Source organism: Anabas testudineus, chromosome 2 (assembly GCF_900324465.2).
Source record: "Anabas testudineus chromosome 2, fAnaTes1.2, whole genome shotgun sequence".
Taxonomy (NCBI): Eukaryota; Metazoa; Chordata; class Actinopteri; order Anabantiformes; family Anabantidae; genus Anabas; species Anabas testudineus.
In genome coordinates this window covers 21,390,092-21,411,722 of record NC_046611.1, presented here as the reverse complement: position 1 = coordinate 21,411,722, position 21,631 = coordinate 21,390,092, and the positions used below count along the sequence as shown (strand labels likewise).

The 21,631-nt window shown below is 40.5% G+C and overlaps 4 protein-coding genes across 5 annotated transcripts; 3 read left to right on the top strand and 1 right to left on the bottom strand.

The window, feature by feature from the left end:
- Nucleotides 1-262: 262 nt before the first annotated feature.
- LOC113164257 (regulator of G-protein signaling 20) lies at nucleotides 263-5,807 on the top strand. 2 transcript variants are annotated; one of them, XM_026363469.1, is made up of 5 exons: nucleotides 263-342; nucleotides 1,428-1,588; nucleotides 3,737-3,820; nucleotides 3,920-4,154; nucleotides 4,616-5,807. In XM_026363469.1, exons 1-5 carry the CDS (start codon nucleotides 322-324, stop codon nucleotides 4,802-4,804), a joined length of 690 nt encoding a protein of 229 aa, XP_026219254.1. In that variant the 5' UTR covers nucleotides 263-321; the 3' UTR covers nucleotides 4,805-5,807. The 2 variants fall into 2 exon arrangements, with proteins under 2 accessions (XP_026219254.1, XP_026219253.1); XM_026363468.1 differs by lacking the exon at nucleotides 263-342 and adding an exon at nucleotides 421-520.
- An 816-nt stretch (nucleotides 5,808-6,623) lies between these two features.
- lypla1 (lysophospholipase 1) lies at nucleotides 6,624-10,166 on the bottom strand. The gene is made up of 9 exons (XM_026361232.1): nucleotides 9,833-10,166; nucleotides 9,624-9,655; nucleotides 8,988-9,053; nucleotides 8,773-8,820; nucleotides 8,614-8,684; nucleotides 8,447-8,520; nucleotides 7,528-7,629; nucleotides 7,147-7,323; nucleotides 6,624-7,062 (listed from the first exon to the last, which is right to left on the bottom strand). The coding sequence occupies exons 1-9, from the start codon at nucleotides 9,899-9,901 to the stop codon at nucleotides 7,003-7,005; spliced, it is 699 nt and encodes a 232-aa protein (XP_026217017.1). The 5' UTR covers nucleotides 9,902-10,166; the 3' UTR covers nucleotides 6,624-7,002.
- A 655-nt stretch (nucleotides 10,167-10,821) lies between these two features.
- On the top strand, nucleotides 10,822-13,353 carry mrpl15 (mitochondrial ribosomal protein L15). The gene is made up of 5 exons (XM_026361345.1): nucleotides 10,822-10,977; nucleotides 11,158-11,315; nucleotides 12,068-12,233; nucleotides 12,666-12,789; nucleotides 12,892-13,353. Exons 1-5 carry the CDS (start codon nucleotides 10,873-10,875, stop codon nucleotides 13,227-13,229), a joined length of 891 nt encoding a protein of 296 aa, XP_026217130.1. The 5' UTR covers nucleotides 10,822-10,872; the 3' UTR covers nucleotides 13,230-13,353.
- A 6,238-nt stretch (nucleotides 13,354-19,591) lies between these two features.
- sox32 (SRY-box transcription factor 32) lies at nucleotides 19,592-20,858 on the top strand. The gene is made up of 2 exons (XM_026363913.1): nucleotides 19,592-19,946; nucleotides 20,203-20,858. Exons 1-2 carry the CDS (start codon nucleotides 19,592-19,594, stop codon nucleotides 20,856-20,858), a joined length of 1,011 nt encoding a protein of 336 aa, XP_026219698.1.
- The last annotated feature ends 773 nt before the right edge of the window (nucleotides 20,859-21,631 follow it).

Below are 21,631 nucleotides of genomic sequence, written 5' to 3'. Positions count from 1 at the left end.
ATCATTTCACCTTGTGACAATTGTTGATTATGATGCTCTTTTATGAATTATCCCAGGTGAGCGTCGTGCGGGAAGATACACAGACAAGAACATGAAGTGTTCAGTGAAACATAGCCTACATCATGACAATATTTGTGCCCAATCGTCTGGCAGCTCCAGTGAGTCCTGAAGAAGCCATTGCTGGAACAGATAGCGCACATTGTGTTCTGGCCGCTTTCACATGGGCGCAGAAAAATCTTTTCACACTTGCAGGAAACGCATGCGCACAGAGGAAACCAACTGGCTTGTGTCAAGTCGAGGCAGACGGATGTGATCGTGGTCATGTGTGATCATGGTGACACAGTGAGTACACATTTAGATTAGATTTTTTTTTTTTAACAGTATAGGCCGCTTGAAACAAGCCGCTCGTGTTTGTGCATGTTTTTTTTTTTTTTTTTGTTTTTTTTGGACAATAAGGCGGAAAACGAGGATCCACGGAGGCTGGAGCATCTTTATCTGGAAATATTAGGATTCATCTTGGGTAATTCGTGCATATTATGATCTGCATGAAAAAAAAATCGTTGGTTAAACAAATAGAAATATGCTGTTTGTCTCGAAATAATAACCATAATGTGACTCCGCTGCAAATGATCAGCTTTTCTGATCAGATAATTTCATCATGTTTCTATAAATGGCTGCATACTGTTTGCTTTAGGATAATGCATTTCTTCAATCCACCATCGGTGTTCGTGTGTGTGTGTGTGTGTGTGTGTGTGTGTGTGTGTGTGTGTGTGTGTGCTCCGGAGGATGCGACTGATGGATGCGATTGCTGCGGTCCAAGAGTAACGCCTTGTCGCTATCATTACTGTTCATCCCTCACAGACACAGAGGAGAGGGGAGGAGAGATTGGGGGGGGGGGGGGATGAGGGGGTTATGGCTCATCACATTTTGGTTGTTTCATTCAGCATGATCCAACTAAACGGTAGGACATTTGCAGTTGTTTTCCCGAGCTGCTTGATTTGATCTGTCTGAACCGAAACGCACGACGCTTTGGTTTTTTGTTTGTTTGTTTGTTTGTTTGTTTGTTTGTTTTGTTGTTGTTGACGTTTCATTGCACCGAAGTTCACCCCACGCATCAAGACACGGATTCATGGCTTCAGATACGGTTTAAATCTACAGGATTTTATGACAGTTTCATTGGTTCATCATCCAAGTTTGAGTCGGGTTTGTTTTTCTCAGGGAGATTCTGGCCTCCTTGGATCCACACGCCTCCTGTCAGATGTTTAATCTCTTGTGATTTATTTTACTGTGATGTTTCTGTGTGTGTGTGTGTGTGTGTGTGTGTGTGTGTGTGATGCTCCAGCTTAATGCGGCAATAATCTTCCAGCAAACCTCCCCCTCCCCAGCGCAGCTCTCGCTGTGGTCTCAGTTGTGTCTTCTCCTTGCAGTCCATGGGCTCAGAGCGGGTGGAGATGCGTAAGAAGCAGATGCAGGTTCATCGGGAAGCAGCTGCCAGTGTCCTCCAAGCGCGCCACAGAATGGGAAACACTCCCACCAACGCCTCAAACGCCTGCTGCTTCTGCTGGTGCTGCTGCTGTAGCTGCTCCTGGTAATAACACTCCGCTGCTTTCCACGCACGCAGGGCCGGAGATAGGAGGGGGCTCTTTAACACTGTTTGCAGTGATCCAAGCATTCATCCATTATCTAGAGGCTACCCACTTATTCTTTGTTTAGTGTCAAGAATGCCTCTTCCCTTGATTCTTATTTATCCTGATGAATTGGGGAAAAAATCCCATCATTTGACTCTTTTTTCTATTTGATATGTTTAGGTGATAAGATACATTACAATATTACATACAATCTGTCGAATAACTGAAAATTCAAATAATCCTCATTGGGAGTGCTAGTCCACAGTCTGCACCTCTTACAGTAAAGTCAGTAAGTAAATAATAAAATACAACCAGCACATCAACACAATTATAGCTGATAATTTTTCATCACACACTTGACTGATGGAAATCTGTTAGATTTCATGGTGCATAACACATTACATGTGAAAAGTGTGATCTATTTTGTTCAGTCTTTATTATCTACATTCATTTCCTCCCGCTTTGCTTGTACATTTGTATGTTTTTCTTAACTAGCAACAATTATTTACCATGTGTGCACACTACATAGATATTTTAATGACCATTTTGGATCCTGCTTTATATTTCTAACAGATATTTTATACAGATTATAGATGTTATGCTCTTTTTCGATTTAGTTCAAAGGCTGGTTGTTAAGCAGTCCTCATGCACGTTGCATCCATGTTCTGTGCAGTTATTCCTCTACACCGCTGCAAAGTTTCTTAATGCACAAGCTATAAAATTCATTTTTAATACAGCAGTTTATTGCTACATAGTTTGAGTCTCTGCAGAATTATGGCAGTTTTATAGGAATACAGTTTGGTTATGCAGTGCAGAAGAATTTAGATCCTGCCTGCATGCTTTGGAAAATGTTGGCACTGAATTGGATGTTGCGAGAAGAGACTGGCAGGTGGAATATTTCTATCACATGTGAAAAATTCCTCTGCAGTCAGAGTGTGAAGAACAACACATCAGGCATTTGCAAATTAGAGGAATTTGAGATAGAAATGTGGTTTCCATGGTACAATGTTTTGTTTTCAAAGACCACTGAGAAATCATGTGATGTTCTAAATCTAATGCAGCATATTTCATCATTTTATAATACGAAGACGTACCTGTTGGCCTCTTTTGGAAGTCAGAGTCGTGCATACAACTTCCTTTTTGCCTCCATCCTCCCACTCCTTCAGCAACACAACAACCCACCATCACCACAGAAACACAGTGGTCCTATGACCCATGTTGGATTTCATTGAGACCTCAGGGGTTTTAATGTGATTTGGAATTATCAACCGTTTACTTGAGCGTCCTCTGAGGACGACCAGCCTGTTGCTTGTAGAACATAACCATGTTAATTCACGTCACCAGGGATGAGTAGCACGTCTTGCCTCCACGTCAAGTCCGGTTCCGTCTAATTGTTGCACAGATACATCAGCTCACAGCGGATTCTCACCTGAACCAATTAGTCCGCCGCCAGCTGCTACATCAGGTGTTGGGAACATTTTAATTACGCGCAGGTGAACCCCACAGGACGAGCCAGACAATTCACGCACTTTAGTATTTACGCAAACGTTCCCAGTAGATCACCCTGAACCTACTGAAGCTGTCCTGTTATTTAAAATGTGGCACAAACATATTTAATATAACAAAGAGTCTCTGCTGTGCTATAAAACAGAAAATCAATGTCTGTATACAACATACAGTAACACTGCACTTACAGTAAGACCAGTGTTTCCCAACAGTTGTGACTAGAGAGTCATAAAATCTGGTGTTAATATGGACATAAGTTACAAGCTGTTAAACCAGAAAGTGATTTTTCTTATAAATAAACACGGTTTTGTGTTGCAGAAATATCTATGCATCTTTTTCAATCTGTTTAGTCACCTTGGACTTAAAGGAAGTAATGTTTATGTGTTTCTACACTACTCACCATGCAGTGTGATATAGGTATTTCTTTATGCCTTATTTCTAGTTAGAAAAGCTGGCATTTAAAGTACTCGAGAGCTATTTTAAATTCTCTGCTACACTAAGCTGTTAGGAAAATCAGACCTGCTTGACAGGCTACTTTAAATATCCAAATGATCAAAGCAAAGCTGCTCTCACTGCCTTTTTTTATATATATAATCTTGCAGTTTGACTGTTAGGAGCGAGGACGAGACAATTCAGAGATCCACCTTTGAGCACAGGCCAGAGGGAACCACTAACTGTGAAGAAAGGTAATAAACACTGCAAACCACATTTCACAGGATATAGTGTATCACTGTTAGGAGGATTAAATATAAAATAAACCAGTCCGTTGCTCTTTTGTCTTTAAGCCCAAACCCTACTCTGGAAGACGCCCGCTCCTGGACTGTGTCATTTGAAAAGGTGATGAAAAGTGCAGCGGGTCGAAGCTGCTTCAGGCAGTTCCTGCGGACAGAGTTCAGCGAGGAGAACATGATGTTCTGGCTCGCCTGCGAGGAGCTCAAAAAGGAGACCAACAAGACTGTGGTGGAGGAGAAAGTCCGACAAATATACGAGGACTTCATCTCAATCCTTTCTCCTAAAGAGGTGAGCAGAGTGGGCAGAGTGTTTATTATTATAAAGAATTAATGCTGCAATGATTAGAGTTCTGTGGTGATGAGCAAATTAATCTGTGAGTCAATCAACAGGAAACTAATCATCAACTAAATGAATGATCTAATTATAACTGATTAACCAGTGTAGACAAAATGCTTCTCTCATGACCTCTGGACTGCTGTTTCTCTGTTTTACACAGTGTGTATTATACTGTGACGGACATTTTCCAGTATTCATATCTTTTATCATTCATTTTATGATGAATCACTTATTTTGTCTGGACAATGTCAGAAAGTCCAATTTCACTGACCACAAAGCGAGATTTTTCTCACCCAGCCAAATACAAACCAAACCTCAAGCACCACTGTAACTGTAACTCTTTACTTTGCAGCTCTGTAAAATGGTTTTCTATGTAACGGATCACCACTCTTTTGTCTGCTAATCTTCTCCAGGTCAGCTTGGATTCCCGCGTTCGAGATGTGATCAACCGCAACATGCTGGAGCCCACCTCGCACACGTTTGATGACGCTCAGCAGCAGATTTACACACTGATGCAGAGAGACTCGTACCCCCGCTTCATAAACTCGTCTGCTTACACAGATCTGATGAAGGGCCTGGAGGAGCCTCCCCCTGAGCCATAGACTCTCCACTGCCACACACCTAGCTTTTCAAAATGGCGCATGCGTCCCACCCGAAGGAGTTTTGTGTTCCTGCTGGAATCCTGCTATTTAGAGAAAGACAGACAGGAAAATGAACACTACTTAAAACCAGTCTTTATCCAGCTGTAACTGCTGTTTATTCACCCATCATTAGCTTACCAAAATCCCTGGAGCAAACGAGAAGAAACGCTAGGTCCAGCATCAGTTCCTTGTTCGAAAACATATCTATATTTTTATATATTCCCTAACGCCTGACATTGCACTTTTCTACCTTGTTTAATGAGGGAAAGCATGTATCTGTGAGCACTGTATTTGTATTTAGGTATATTGTGAGCCTTAATGCATATCCAGTTCTTGTAGAAAGCAGTAGATTTTATTTAAGTAGAACTTAAGAAGAAGGAAAGTGCCTTGGAATAAGATCTTCTACACTAGCACCTTTGGTCTAACATAAATGGTGCGACAACAACTTAATATGTTGGTGCTTTCAGCTCTTCTCAAAGCTAAAGTTTTTACAACTCAACGAGCTGATACCCGGAAATAGATCCTATCTGTGTGTTTCAATACTGTGATATTAGTCATATTATATTTAATTTCAACTAAACAGGGAACAACAAACTGAATACATGACCATGACCACTGATATATTTATGTATTTAAAATGAATTTGTGTGAAATAGTTCTTTGAATTCTCACAAATTAAATAAAGCACAATCGTATGTTGTTTTTGCTGTTGTGTGTCGTTCACAGTAAACTCTCTTCTATTAGGGGCTTTAATATTATACTTTAAATGTGAAAAGCTTTGTTTGCAAATGCTTTAGGCTGAGATTTGTTTAACTAATGTAATATAATACAAACTAGGTCGGCAAAAAATAATTATTTCCTTTAAATTATCTATAAATGTGTTATTCCATAAGATGTCAAAGATCCTGAGAAATTCCTAAATTGTTTTACAAATAGTCCTGGTTGATGTCTTAAAAAAATACAAAGCCCCAAATACACAGACCATCCAAAAAAAAAAAAAAAAAAAGTCACCACCTGGATTTAACTAAGCAAATAGGTAAGATCCTCCAAATATAACTACTGCATACTACATTTCTTAAACAACCATGTCTGAAGACACATACAGATTTACCCTGTTCCAGAGCGATGGGAGCATCAGGGTAAGAAAAGATTCCGGTGAAGTGATGCACTCATTATGCCTCGTGTCTACCGTACAAGCCTGTGGGGGCAGTGCTATGATCTGGGGTTGCTGCAGTTGGTCAGGTCTAGGTTCAGCAACGTTATGTGTCCAAAGAATGAGGTCAGCTGACGACCTGAATATACTGAAGGACCAGGTTATTCCATCAATTGGTTTTTTTGCTTTCTTGATGGTACGGACATATTCCAAGATGACAATACCAGGATTCATTGGGCTCAAATTGTGAAAGAGTGGTTCAGAGAGCATGACACATCATTTTCACACATGGATTGTGGTCTGACTCATCAATACAAGATCTTAGCAAAAGATTTATGGAGCTCTGGATGGGAATAAATGTTGTAACAGAGGAAGCTTATGAAAGTGATGCCACGGGGAATGTGTGCCCTAATCACAGCTAAAGCCCAACGAAATATTAAGAGTGTGTGACTTTTTTTGGGACGGGAAGTGTGATGATTTACAATAATTTAAAAACAATAAAAATCAGGAAATGCACAAAATTGAGAAGCTGTAAGCAACAAATGTCTGAAGCTTGATAATTGTCTTAGTGTACTGTGCTAATTAGTGATGAACTCAGTACTACTAAAGATAAACTACAGAACATTAGTTAAAACATTGAACAACAGGCCATTTATTGTGAGATAGTGAGTATTAAACCGTAAATTATAGCCCTAATTATTCCATTACATAGCTTTCCTGCAGATAATGGCTTGTCTCAATGGCAAATAGCTTTACAATCAAGCAACTAATGTTACTCTACTGTAACACTGACAATCGTGTGTGGCTCCAGGTGAGGATGCAGCATCGTTTCAGCCATGCCTCTCCCGGGCTAACATGTATCAGCCCCAGTTCTGTCTGGCTCTATGAGTAGCAGCGTGGTGTTATTGTCAAGTAAGTCTGTGGTTCCTCGAGTCCACAGAGTCTCACTGGAGTCAATCCCTAAGGACTCTGATGGAGCTCTGAGGTTGTGCAGATACTCCAGTCCTCATTCATCACTGATGGCAGGAAGCTGCTTCTCTATAAACCTTTTGATATCCACCATTTCCTGCAAAGATACAACAAAAGAAAATACATATGTAGTACAGCAACTAGAGATCCATTAACAAATAGGACTTTTACCCACACTGACCTCTGGACAGGCGCTGTGAGGTAGACCCCGATACGACTTGAAGGTGACGTTGGCAGGATTGATGATGCTTTTCATCTTCTCTGCTGTATGGCTGCCAAATACAAAGGGGACCAGGGGGTCAGCGTCCCCGTGGCACTGTAGAACATGCATGTCCTTGTTAACACTGTTGGCAGATGCCTGAGAATAGAAGAGATTAGGATTATTATCAGATTATGACGTGCTTATGAGAAATCCTTGATCATTATTTAATACAGCACTTTTTTGGGCAATTAAAAGATGAGTGCGACTAGATTAGGTTTCACATTCACAAACAAGATGAAGACATTTAAGACAGTAAATGTGTAACAGGGCAGGCGTAGACTGGTCTGCTTTTTTTTTTACCTGAGGGAAGGAGTTGCGGAGAGGAAGCCAGCAGCTTAGAGCAACCACTCCAGCAAGTTTCTGCTGAGTTGTCAGAGCTGTGTAAAGAGACAGTGCTCCACCCTGGAAAAACAAAACAAACCAACACTTGTCATGTTTAATAACACAGAAAACAAGCATAAAATACCATGACAGAAGATGCATGTTTCACTGAAAAGGCAGACCCTTCTGAAACTTGTTCAGTATTTGTCCATTTGTCTTGTATATGTGATTAAATACTCATATAGAGATTATTTCTAGTAAGAGAAGCTGGAGGAGTTGTAACTGAGATCACATGCTTGCACAGTTGCCTCCTTCTGACTGTTTTCTGGCTGTTTTTTTTTTTGTTTGTTTGTTTGTTTGTTTCTTTATTTTACTCTCAGGTGCCTTAGAACGACTAATACACAGTCTGAAGCAGAAAACAGATTGTTGGACATCATGAATTCATATAACCAGCTTGTGTTAGCTGGTAGATGGTAAGTAGATGCCATTTATTGTTGGTTTTAGTCTCTGTATGGTGGGTTTTGTAAATGTCTAAAACACAGAAAACCACCACCCACATCCTCTATTGCATGCTAGTAACTGAAAATATGGTCTGAAGAGTTTAATAATAAAAGCTGTAAAGTCACACTCAGTTATTTATCAACATAAAACACAGTAACCCCTTCTGAATTTGAGTTTCTTCACTTCAAAGTACACATGCTATAGTAAACCTGTGATTTGTGTTAACTGTGAAAGTCCAGTTTCTCAATAGTCAGGTCTTGCTGACTCCATAAGAAGTACACTTAGAAACTTGTGTGTGTATCTGTGTGTGCACTGAGTGTACATTATGTAAAGATGCAGCAAATCACATTAAAAATTGTGTTATGTAACACATCGTGTTCCTACGTGTCACACTCGCCTGTGAGAATCCACCCAGGATAATTCTGTGTGAAGGTATCCCATTCTTCACTTCCTGGTCTATCAAAGCTTTAACTGTAACACACAGACAAAATCTTTATGAATCTGCAGCCAAAAAGTCTCACACGCCTAACACGTCTACAGATTAAATTCATTTTACAAACGTACTGTTCTCTGATGCTCTTTTAATACCACTCTCATCTTCATCTGCATCCGGGCTCAACCCATAGATATCAAACCTATACATTAGAAAACAAACGTAAGGATCAATGTGCAAGAATCAACCGCACAGTTTGTTCAAATATGTTAAACTACAGTGAAACTTACCAAGACGGCATGGACATCCTCATGTTCAAAGAAACAGGCATGTTGGGACTGCAACCATTTGACAAAAGCAACATCACAATTTTACACTTTAATGCAGATTTATGAGACAGACATTCCAACAGATATGGTCTTTAAATGAGTTAGTTTCAGACCTTTTTATTTTTCTACAGGGCCAGGATGGTGTGTGTGATGTTATGGCTGCTGTGAATACTTACGCATGTGGACAGATGTATTTCACATGTGGCATCCTGATGCCAGTGAAAGCTTCAGCCCAGCCGTGCCTGTCATGTTGGACAACAGTAAACCAGTTAAAATACATTCAGAAGTAAAAGACGGCACAGATCTTGTACTACACCAGTGTAGAAATACTGTGTTACAAGTAAATGTCATGCATTAAAATAATAAAATACTCTTAACTAAAAGTATTGCACAATAACCTACGATGACAAATTAAAATACTCTCTCTGAAAAATTTTAAACTCTAGATAAATTAAAAAACTGAAATCTGTCGCTGAACCAGCACAGACTGAGAAAAGGTGAAAGGACGTGCTTACTTTTCTAAAGCAATGGTAAAGTTGTTTTAATTGGTATTGACTAATGTGGTCAATAATGGTGAGTGGCAAATTGGGCCAATTATAAAACTGGAATAATACATCATAAATGATCTGAATGTGCAAAGTACCGGATGAAAACATGAAATAAATGTAGTGGAGTAAGAAATAAAAATACTCACATAAAATACCTCTAAACTAGCCTAAAGTATAGTAATTTAGTTAATATACTTAGTTAAAACAGTCTATGTAATTATTATTATTATTATGCATCCGTGTTGAAAAACTGATGTCACATACCCAGTGTCACCAAGGCCATGCAGAAATATAACCTGTAATAATAAAAAAAAATTACAATTATGATAAAAACAAAACATAAACAGCAGATACAGGCTGAACCATGTCGGGATCCGGCTGCTGTTTTGTATGCAGACAGCGTTAAGCAGGTGTCAACAGACAGACACAGAGTGGGCTCCGCTCTATATTTCGGTGTGTCCTGGTGAACTCACCGCTGCAGTGGCTTTCCTGGCAGCAGGCACAATGGCAGGTAGAGGCGCTGACATGTTGTTGCCGCACATACAGCGCTGAGGCAGCTGATATGCAGGGAGAAGTTAGCTACTGCTAGCTAAAATGTCAACCAGTGTCGACCTCACGCTGACTCCGGTTGTCCAGCACGAAGCTGCTGATGGATAAATGCAGATGGATATTAAAGTCTACCTCGTATCGCCGCTGGTGGTCGCGAATTTGTCTTTGGAAGTGGAGTTATGTGGAAAACAATCCACCGCAGGATCACGTTAAACTACTAGCATGCTACTCTACAGCTGCACCGGCAGGTAAAGTAGGCCCGCCCCCTGAGCTACGTGATTGGCTGTCATTAGAGGTCGTTCACAAATGCAAAGCAGTGATTGGTTCAGTGAATGTCAATTAAATGCTCTTTAATAACACTTAAATCCTCAGAAATGACAGCGAAGCACACTATAAAAATACAACATGAATAAATACAAAATAACACCATAATAATAATAACAGCACCTCTCTTAAACTCAGTTGGAAATCACTTAATTTTCAAGGACATATGACAGCCTTAAAACAAAAAAAAGTACACAATGGTATACAATACACATAATTTACAGGGGAAAAATACAATCAGAAGAAGGCCAGTTTTTACCATGTGTTTCAAAACACAAAGCAAACTGAGTTAACCTGTATGGAGTTGTGTTTTTTTATGTGCTGTGAACTTTGACACAGATTTGTTTGGACTACATTGTATTTTTATTAGGTCTGTCTTAACTGTGCAATAAGTAATTATATTTGCTTGGATACCGTTATCAGGACAATCTATGATATTAAATATTACTACTACACTACCACACATTTCAAGTAGTACAAACACCATTACAGCTGTAGGTCACAGCAAAAATACTGCAGTTGTCTGTCGGGCCTTTATTTTGAAATACCGCCGAGCTTATTTAGAAGTACTTCCGCTCCCCACTGTCACGTGACACTCGTGCCCTTGGTTTAGCCACTTTGACATGTGAGAAACAGAAACATGTCTTTCCCTAAAAAACCTGGCGGCAAAGCGTTAGATGTTTTGCAGAACCTACCGCGGATATCTTTAGCAAACCTGCGGCCAGAACCAGGAGCCAGAAAATTGGTACGTTTTTTTTATTTTCCATATATATTTTAGCTAACTTTGGCTAACATAGCTAGTTAGCCGGCTGCCGACTCCAGTGCCAGTCTGCACAGACACATACAAACCTTCTTCCGCTAATTTGTATAACGAGATGCATGAGCAAGCGTTTGAAAATCATTTTTATTTCTCTTTTTATTGCAGGAGAAACGGCGGGGAAGAGGACAGCATGGTGGCAACAGAAGTGGCCGAGGACATAAAGGAGAGCGACAGAGAGGCAACCGACCTCGGCTGGGGTTTGAAGGGGGGCAGACTCCCTTTTACCTGGCTATTCCAAAATATGGCTACAATGAAGGACACAGGTACAAACTGGACACTCTGTCCTCCACCTCTGAATCTAAGTAGTGTGTTGTTACACAAACAATTCACAATTTGTTGGTTGTCATTACATTGCATTCAGTGCTACATGTGTTGATGTACTTCCAAACTAAAGATCATGTTTTCCTTCTTCATGCATATTATATGAATAATCTAGACAATATCTGTTGCAAATGAAAAATTATATGTATCAAGTGATGGAAAAATATGGTTTCATTGTCAGCCTTAACTCTTGGCGTTATGGATGAAGATAGAGTTTAATGGTATTTTAATGAATCTCAGTCAAGTTCTGAATTCTTTCTACAGTCTAAGATTTAAAAATTGTAGTGTTTTTATTTTACACTATGCAGTAACAAGATAAACAAGTAAATATACACCTTTTGTAGCTCAGACATTTCAAAATGCTTCACAATAAAACATAGAAGAATTACAGAAAAAAGACTCTTTAGACAGATACAAGAAGAAAACTCTGTGCCTACCCAGCAAGACTTCAAAAGCACAGTCTACATTGGTTTTGATTTTTTGATGACATAAGGCACAGTCTGCTAGTGTTACTACATATTTTATAACCTTATGAAGGAGAACGGTTTAATATGACTTCTGAGTTTGTTCTGCTAAGAAAAGTTAATCTGGGTCACCACATTAAGTTGATCAGTCATTTGCTCCCAGAAATAAGACACCACTTGCTGATACACTGATACACAACCATTGAACATGTTGATTTGCTCTTTCTCAGTCGCCGGCCTCAGTACCAACCTCTGTCTTTGAAACGGCTACAGTACCTAATTGATCTGGGACGAGTCGACCCAGCCCAGCCCGTAGACCTGACCCAGCTCGTCAATGCTAGAGGAGTAACTATCCAGCCTCTGAAGAGAGACTATGGAGTCCAACTTATTGATGAGGTAATTGTTGTGTGTTTTGACACTGGTTATGGATCATAAAGACCTTTTAAATACTACAATACAGACAATAAGCATAGACAAAACAGCTCCACATAATACAACAATAATAGGATAAACTATATAAATATAATGGTAAGTTTTAAGCTTAAACATTGATTCAGTTAAAACACTTTCATAATATATGCTTACAAACCTTTTTTTTTTTTTTTTTTTTAGAAAGTGTTAATAAGGATTAAGTGTTTGTTTTAGCTGTTTATACAATGAAACCAGATAAAATTCAAGTCTGTGTGGCACTTCCATCACCTTGTGCCAGCAGGTGGCGCTACATAACAGCACTGTCACTGACAGAAACAGGTGATCATGTTGTTGATCATCTTGTTTTTGACCTTGTTTTGTCACAAGTTCACCTTTCATCTGCTTGTTCTGTTCCAGGGCGCTGATATTTTTGCTGCAAAAATCAACATTGAGGTTCAGAGAGCTTCTGAAGGAGCCATAGCTGCTATTGAGAGGAACGGAGGCGTCATCACAACCAGTTTCTATGACCCTATAAGTCTTGGTAACTTATGAATGACCAGTCTTATGCTCTTACTATTTTTATATCATTCCAATCCCACATATTTTAAATAAAAAGCTTAAAAGTGTTTTCTGATTTTTGCAGGGATTCTCATCAAGCCAGTCCCGTTCTTCTTGCGTGGTCAGCCTATTCCGAAACGAATGTTACCTGGGGAGGATATGGTGCCATACTACACAGATCCTGAAAACCGGGGTTACTTGGCAGACCCAGAGAAAATTCAGCAGGCCCGGCTAGCCCTGGCACAGAAGTATGGATACATTTTGCCAGACATCTCAAAAGATGAACTGTTTCACATGCTCGCCATGAGGAAGGATGTTCGACAGATCTTCTTTGGCCTCTCTCCAGGCTGGGTCGTTAACATGCCGGAGAAGAAGATCCTGAAACCAACTGATGAGAAACTGCTTAAATATTACAGCTCGTAGGCGATAAAAATACATGTTCTGCACGTTATTGCTTGTCAAAAATCTGAAAAACACTGAGGTTTGGATGTTGAACATGTATAGTGTAAGACATGTCTCCATTTTATATTAAACATTGTTGAAATATGGTGCAAAATTGTGGTTCAGTTTTGTTTCGAAAAGCACATTCTAACATCTACTGTTGCAATTGTGATTTAAATTTACTAATTTGTGGTGTTAAAAGTTGTATATAGTATGTTCATGATGGGTTTATACCGTATTTATGAGCTTTTCTTTGAGTGGATAATGCCTCATGGCCTCGTGTCCAAGCATAACTGGCCCATGCTCCATGATGGAAGGAACGTGAACTGTAACAGGTGAGAGGGGAAATAAGGAAAATAAGATAACTCAAAGAATGAAAACAGGAAACAGATGCCTGATGATGTGTGTTACTTGTGAAAAGGGTTGCCTAGGCCCTAGAAGGGGAGTTTGAAATTAGTCATAGGCAGCTGTATCCTGGTGTGGACATTCAAAAGATCCCTCTCCTCCCCCACTTGGAGTACAATCACAGGCAAATGCATACATATGACATTTGGAGACAAAAGGCCAAAAGAAAGTTTTCTGACTGGATTTGTCAGTCGCACTGTTTATCACTTAAAGGATAAACAATGAAGCTTGTAATAAAGAATCTCATTAAGATTTGTGCAATATTAAACTCAACAACGCTGTATTACAATTTCCACCCGGCCTGCACTGCAACATAGTATCAGAATAATGATCCCCTTGTATTTGAACTTTCTATTACGTTGGTGTTTATTTTTTGATGTCAAAATGGCACAGTCGCTATAAATAACTTGGTATTTTACGCAGATTATTGTCTTAAGGGACGCTGCCATAGAATTTCTGCTGGTATAAAAACAGTTTATCAAAGGAAGCATATGTTTGTGAGTGTGTGTGCAAGAACACGAGCATTGTGTTTCTTTACAAAGTCCCATTTGCCATGTTAGTTACTGGTGGGCAGGTCTCAGATATGCAGCAATAAAAAGAAAAGTCTAGAAGAAATGACGTATAAACGAGGAGTTAAATATAACAGATTTTATTAAGTCAGCTTTTGTTTTCAATAAGGACATTTATTTACCATTTTAAAGTGAATTTTTTTCAACTCACCTTCATAAGTTGGGACCAACTGAGTCAAAGGTTGAGCTTTGATGACTTTGCTTGTGGCTCCCTGAGTGTTTTCCTGAATCTCAAGTCTCCAATAAACTACACAAGTCGTGGATACATACACAGCCGGCCCTGCCAGGAAAACCAGCCCAAATCCTTACAGCATAATACTTTAAATAAATCACGCCACAGGAAAGAAACAGCACAATCATTGTTTATGGCAGAACTGCAGCGCTTATCTTCAAAGCAGCAGATCCTTTTGAATTCGTATCAGGTCTCAGACGAGCAAGCGAAAGAAAACGAGTGAGCTAAAAGTTTGTGGAGAGACACAGACATCAACTGTGAGCATGTGGCTGTCGAGTTTGCATAAAAGAATAAAGAGATTCAATCAAGTATCTGCAGCAATTAAGAAAACAGTCATTCACTAAAAAGATTTGTTAGTCTGTTTTAGGAGGGCATTTTATCTATGGGTTCTGCTCCAAATAATCTAATGTCTGAGTCTAACCCGTTCACACTATTTAATTAAACATTCAAGCATTGCTGCTGGAGTTGACCAGGCCAGATTGTTTTGGTTATCTGCTGCCTTGAATGAGCCGTTTCAGACAGACACACATATCACGGTGTCTCACAAGTCTCAGTCTAGTTCCAGTTAATAATTAGGGCTAATTACAGCTAAATGCAGGACTCGTCCTCCTCTGTCTGCTGAGGGGAGATGCGTGTGGCACAAGTCTGGGATCAAGGTCGGATCAAACACAAACCACACAGAAACCTGGTGACTATTTCTGTCCAGCACAAATGTAATAAATGGCCTGCTGTGTACAATACAATAAAATACTTGTTAATGCTGACAATAAAAAAACTTGGGAGACTTATTGAGTTGATCAGATAAGACTCTTATCAGTAGCCAGTGTAGAATACAATTCCTAATTTACAATGAATAGTGCTGTTTTCAGATTTAGTGGAGCTTTGCCTCATTATCCAGTCTCAGGCTGAGAAAGTCTGCATGATTGACAGATGAAATAAAATTAGAAAACAATGTGATTAAACCTCCAGTCGACTGAAGTTATTTGTTCCAGCATCAATCAAAATGTTGAGGCATATAATCACAAGAAAGTGCACGGCGTTTCTGATTTAATGACTAAATAATGATTCCAACTGGGTTTTAAAATGATGAAGAGCCGCAACTCAAAACTACTTTTTATTTTTTGGAATGAAATATGTTGATTACTTTTACAATTAACTGAGTTTTTAAAATGACAGAAAACTGTAAAAATATAGGACAAATGATATATTTTGTAATTTGCTCATTATTTCTTTATTACATTACTTAATTTGATTATTTAAGGGGATTTTTGGTGTTTTCAAACTAATGTCATGTTCTCAGGAGCTCAAAGGGCTAAAGCACATGCGTTCAAATTGCTGGTTTTCTCCCATTAACACTGTCAAACCCAGAAATGTTCAATTTATAATCATATACGATGTGGAAAAGCAGGAAATCCTCACATTTTCTGCAGCTGGAAATAGCAAGTGTTTGGCGTTTCTGCCTAATAAATGACTTTAGGGGATGGATTAATCATCACAATTGTTTACAGCCACTGATTGTTTCGGCCGTATAAATGATTTTAGACGGATAAAACAAGTGCAAAAGTGCAAATACACCGTACCCCAGTGCCTCTGCTATTTTGGCTGCACTGTGCAACAGTTTGTAAGTTAGAGCCCGAGCTGTGTGTGAAGTCTGGCTCAGCCTGGCTGGTTATCTCTGCTCAGAGGTGGGGGCATCATTGTGTTCTGCTAATGAGGCTACATTAAGCCTGTCTACACCAGGGGGTATGTAATCCTCTCAGCTGGCCTGACGTAGGGCCGGGCAGGGCGCTGTTGACACGGGGAGTGTGGAGGCTAGCACTCAGGGCCCTGCAGGCCTCTGCTCAAACATGTGATTAAGACATGGAGTTGAACTGGAGGGGAGGAGGGTGCAGACCACTGCATAGAATGGTGTCTGAGTCTTGACAGAGTATATCTTGATGCTGACCTGCTGTGCCCACACAATACAAAACAATGCAATACAGCCCCTCACTGCAAAGGACCAGGGTCACCTGAGACAACAGTATTATATCCGATTCACACCTTCCACTATGAAACAATGCAGCTCTTTATGAATGAACCACTGTAAGGAAAGTTGGTGGGATGGCACTGACGGCTGGTTGGAATACAGTGCTTCATTATCAGAGGACAAGACACTGACCCTTTGCTTCACACACTGTGGTTTTCTTCCCTTTCTTCTTTGGAGAGACTTCAGGTCGGAAAATCCTGCAGCAGACATCCAAATAAAACATCCACAGTATGAAAAGAGCCAAGCGTGCAGCAGCCATGAAGTAAGCGGCATCATTTCACTGACAAGCAGCTGCAGGTCTGGTAGAAACATGCACTCAGGTGATCCACCACAGCAGGAAACCATCCACATGAGACCACTGAAAGATCCAAATCCCGCATATATCCAACCCACGAATCCACACAGTCATCCCTTTCCACTGGGAGGACGCACTCCTGCACACATCTACCTGTGCCACCTCGCTCATCACCCATCCAAAGTGAAGAAGGAGAGGAGTGTCCCATATATGAGTTCTGTCCAATACAATGGCACATTGTGATCAGAAAGCTGCAGAGAACAATCCCCATTCAGAAAGCATAGTGCCCATTCAGCTGCAGCACTCTGCTTGTTTGGCTATGAGACAATGCACTGATACCCTACTGTCACCTCATAGATTAGGATTAATTAATAGGGCCAGAATAAAGGACAAGTTAGGAGTTTGAGAGAAATAATGCAGCACAATAAAGACCTACAGGCTCAGTGTAGGTTAAATAAGAGGTTAATCACATGGGCTTGTAGTTAACGTAACAATATCCAAACTTTAAATCCAGACTTCAGCCCATCCCACACACTAAACAACAACAGCAAACACTGTCTAATGCCGGCTCGACTCAAACCACAGAGGAGCTCAGTCGAAACTTGAGTTATTGTATTCACGCTGCGTCCTTCAAGATGATTGTTTAAGTCCATTAGCGCTCGTCACAGCGCGCTGCAGCGCGCGTCGCGTTTAACGCGGCGGATGTGGATTCAAGGTCTAATTCTGACAACCTGTGAAAAACAACAACCAAAAACAACGACTCATGACCCCCCCCTGCAAATACAAACAAGCCACAGACAACCGCGATGTATTTACATGAATAACTGTGATGATGATAATAATAATGATAATAAACCCTGAGATTCGCTATTTCTCAGGCTTTTATTGATTTCTTGGGACTTTTAATGTTATCATCTCCCCAAAGCCGCATGCCAGCTCTTATCAGTTTCGACTGATAGAAAAGGAGATGAGGTTTAAAAGCACACTTTAATCACTTCAGCTATTGAATTGAACATATTGGGTCACCGGCAAATGATATCAAGTTCCATTAAAGGCTGATTAATTGTAGGGTTAAAGTCCAAAATGCACCAATATTCCTGGACGAATAAAGGTTGCAGGAGTTTAGATGCCTTTCAAGTGGAGACCTGTGCGTTTTCCTATCAATCTTGCTGCAGGAATAACCGTCAGATTGCAGCGACATGCCCTGGTTTCCCCCTGTGTATTAACCCTCTCTGTTGCAAACCATGAACCACATTATTTCCATCGTAGGGAGGTCAGAGAAGTGACTCGTCTGCCGGGGACAAAGCATTGCAGGTGCAGCTCAGTCACTCCGTGTATTGCAGACTCAACATCACCGCTGTCTGCATAATGGCATCTTTTGTTTGTGTAATGTTTGTCATCAGTACCAGGGACGGATATTCATTGAAACCATACAGAGGAATCGATCACCTGTAATGACGCCCTATTATATTATAGGGGGATCACGTGTTTCACCTGGGAATACACAACATTTAAGAATTGTTTCTTCTCTCTGTTGCTGTTTCTGTACCTACTTCTCCGATTGGACATGTAGATCCATCTTATTGTACTGTTGATATCATTATAATGAATTTGCAGCACTGTATACATGACTGAATAGTGCTGACTGCTTTACCTGCATGTATGGCGCTTGGTGTCATTATAATAAAGTGATTCTCTCATGTGGACAAGTGCTAACATGTGCTAAACATTGCTATAATTTCAATTATTCCCCAACAGTTGTGTCTGCCCTCATAATATTCGTTGGATAATTTAAAGTTTTTATGTTTATTATTATTATTATTATTATTATTTTACTCTTTAAATGTATTTTAAGAGGGAAGTTGATCAAAGACATGCTTCACATATATAAATGACAGGCTGAAAGAGAAGTGCCAACTGCTGCCATCCTGCTATGGTTTCTATGAGTCTGTGTCTCTGCTGGAGTTTTGCCTCATTTCAATACACTTTGTCTCTTTGATTCAGCCTCTAAGCCAACTGGTGTTTCCTTTTGGGAAGACAGATAATTCATAAATATAACAGAGTAAATGCATGTGTATATATTTCTTTTTCTTTTTTTTTTTTTTCTGAACTCCTCATGCCTCTTGTCCACACTTAGGCCTACCAGTTTTGGTGTTGAGCAAATATTTGTGCGCGGTAATCGCGTAATAAACGCGCCTTGATCATGTTTGCTCCAGTCCTGTAAAATGTACTTTGATAGAGACAGTGGACGGCGATAACAGCTGAAAGCCTCAATGTAATTAGTAACCAGCTGAAAACTTTGATGTTCACCCATCAATACCCTGCGTGCCTCTCAGCTCCTATTGATTAGATTCATTTCTTTCCAGCGGGCAAATATGTAATTGGATTTGCCTAATATGGTTTCAATAAGTGAATCAAGGAAAACCTTTCTTACTTGTATATTCCTTATAAAACCTTTTTCTACACTTTATATCTTTACAAACATAAAAGGAACTGTCACCATTTCTCTCAGATATGCGAATGCTCAAAACATATTTAACAATGATGATCTGAAGTCAACCTGTGAACAAGCAGCCTATAAATATGCAAACATTTCACTTTATAAGACAGTTCTATCTGGTTCTGTTATCGTTATTATTATCCCACAGGTTTATTACAGATTCCCATCTGCAGTTTCGTGAGGCTGTTGTTTGGGGCGTCAGCTGCGCCTATCACCGACCCGACAAAACACCTTGAATTCACACCTTAAATCCACACCTCCTGACCTCCTATTGGTGGATGGGCTACATATATCCGTCACTCTGCGTCAGCAGAAGTATGACAGCGGCCTTCAGCACATTTCAAACATCATCACCCGTCGTGACCATGCGTTTCAGCCACGACCCCGCTTCTTTCCAGCTGTGCGCCTCCAGCGCCATGTTCGACAGCGAAGATTCCGGTTCCGCGGACGGGGATCAGGTGATGGAGATGCGCTCCCCGTGTTCAGGGCCTTCCAGCCCGTTGTCCGTGAATTCGGACTCTAGCTGCGCCAGCCCCGAGGGCCAGTCCACCTCAGCACAGCAGAGAGTGAGGAGGCCCTTGAACGCCTTCATCATCTGGACCAAAGAAGAGCGCAGGCGGCTGGCGCAGCTCAACCCAGACCTGGAGAACACGGATCTGAGCAAAATACTAGGTGAGAATTCAACTACCTGACAATGTTATTATCAAAATAACTCTGATAGTGTTTCCTCATACTCTTAAATATTTTGGCCTCTCAAATGGGCCAAATTGTTTTATTTACAAAGTGTAAACTAGGAGCAGTTGCATATGTTCATAGCCCCAAATTAGCAGAAGCTGCTATTTGAGTTTCTGTTGGTTTTACTGATCCTTTTTGCCAAAACGTTGAGATTATTACAGTGCAGATTATTAACCCCACTGTGTTCCTTCAGGAAAAACATGGAAGGCCATGTCCTTGGCAGAGAAGCGCCCATACATGCAGGAGGCCGAGCGTCTCCGGGTCCAGCACACCATCGACTATCCCAACTACAAGTACAGGCCCCGCAGGAGGAAGCAGCTGAAGAAGAGCTCCAAGCCCCCGAGCACAGAGGCGTCTCTCCCCCCTCTTTGCAGCTCACACTTCTCCATGCCTTACAACCTCACCTACCTGCTCCAGAACCAGCAGCACACCTTCCCGAACAGTTTCCCCAGCTCTCCAGCTGGCTTCACCCCTCTGCACATCAGCTACCCAAACACTCCTGTGTTCCCAGACACAGCAGCAGCAGCAGACACTTTCTCACACAAGCCCACCATGTACCCAAACCCAACTACATACCATGAAGAGGCTCAGTTGTACTTTGGTGCTCAGGAGAGACACACGCAGTACGATTTCTCTGCAGGTCCCCACGTGGAGCAGGAAGAGCCCAGGATTTACGGGAGCCCACTGTGCCCCGCTGGGCCCTCCCTAGAGTTTTACCTAGAACAAGTTCAGCTGGACATGCTGTATGATCTGGACCGCAGCGAGTTTGAGCAGTACCTGGGTCCTCCTCAACATAGACCTGAGTCCGTGGATCCCAGCAGCTACAGGGAGGGACGCTCGCTGTCATAAAGCTCCAGAGTGTGGCTGTATTTATTTAAATTATTTCAGTGTATCACTGGATAAGGCTGCTAGAAGTTTATATTTGTTTTTGACATGTTATTTTCCTAAATAACTACTGTACTGTCTTCCTGTGGAATAATATCAATAAATAACTTTAATTCAGCTTCTGTTAATGTTCTTATTAGCATGTTTAAATGAATGATGAACAAACTGAAACATCTTTTAGATTATTTTTATTTTAGTGCATGAGAAAATTACAAATTTTAAAAACAACAAAGGGCATAATTACACCAATGTTTAGGCTATTTAGGCCTCAAGGCCACAAAACACAAGTTCATACACATCCCATAATGCAACTTGATAGAAGTGTGGCAGTCCATGTCTGGTAAATGCCACCAAACTCCCATTATACTGTCACATTTGAGAAAGCTCAGAGAAACAGGGAAACTAATTGTAGATATATATAAATTGACATACAGGGTTTGAAAATATAATTTCATTAATTTAAAATGAAAGCTCATAATTAGAAAACCATCTTTTAAATGGAAAACAATAACATTTCTGAGTGACTCCAAACTGTTTACTAGTAATGTAATGTGTTATAAACCATTTATACTTTATACCCAGAGCGAGAGTCATGTGTTACTCCGTTGCACACTTGATGTTTTTTACTTTTGTAGCTGTGGTGTGTAGATTATAGTTACGTATGGTTCATGCGCAGCTCGATCCTCATGACATGTAAACTGATGTGTAAAGTTTCAGTGCCCCTTTAAGCACCGCTG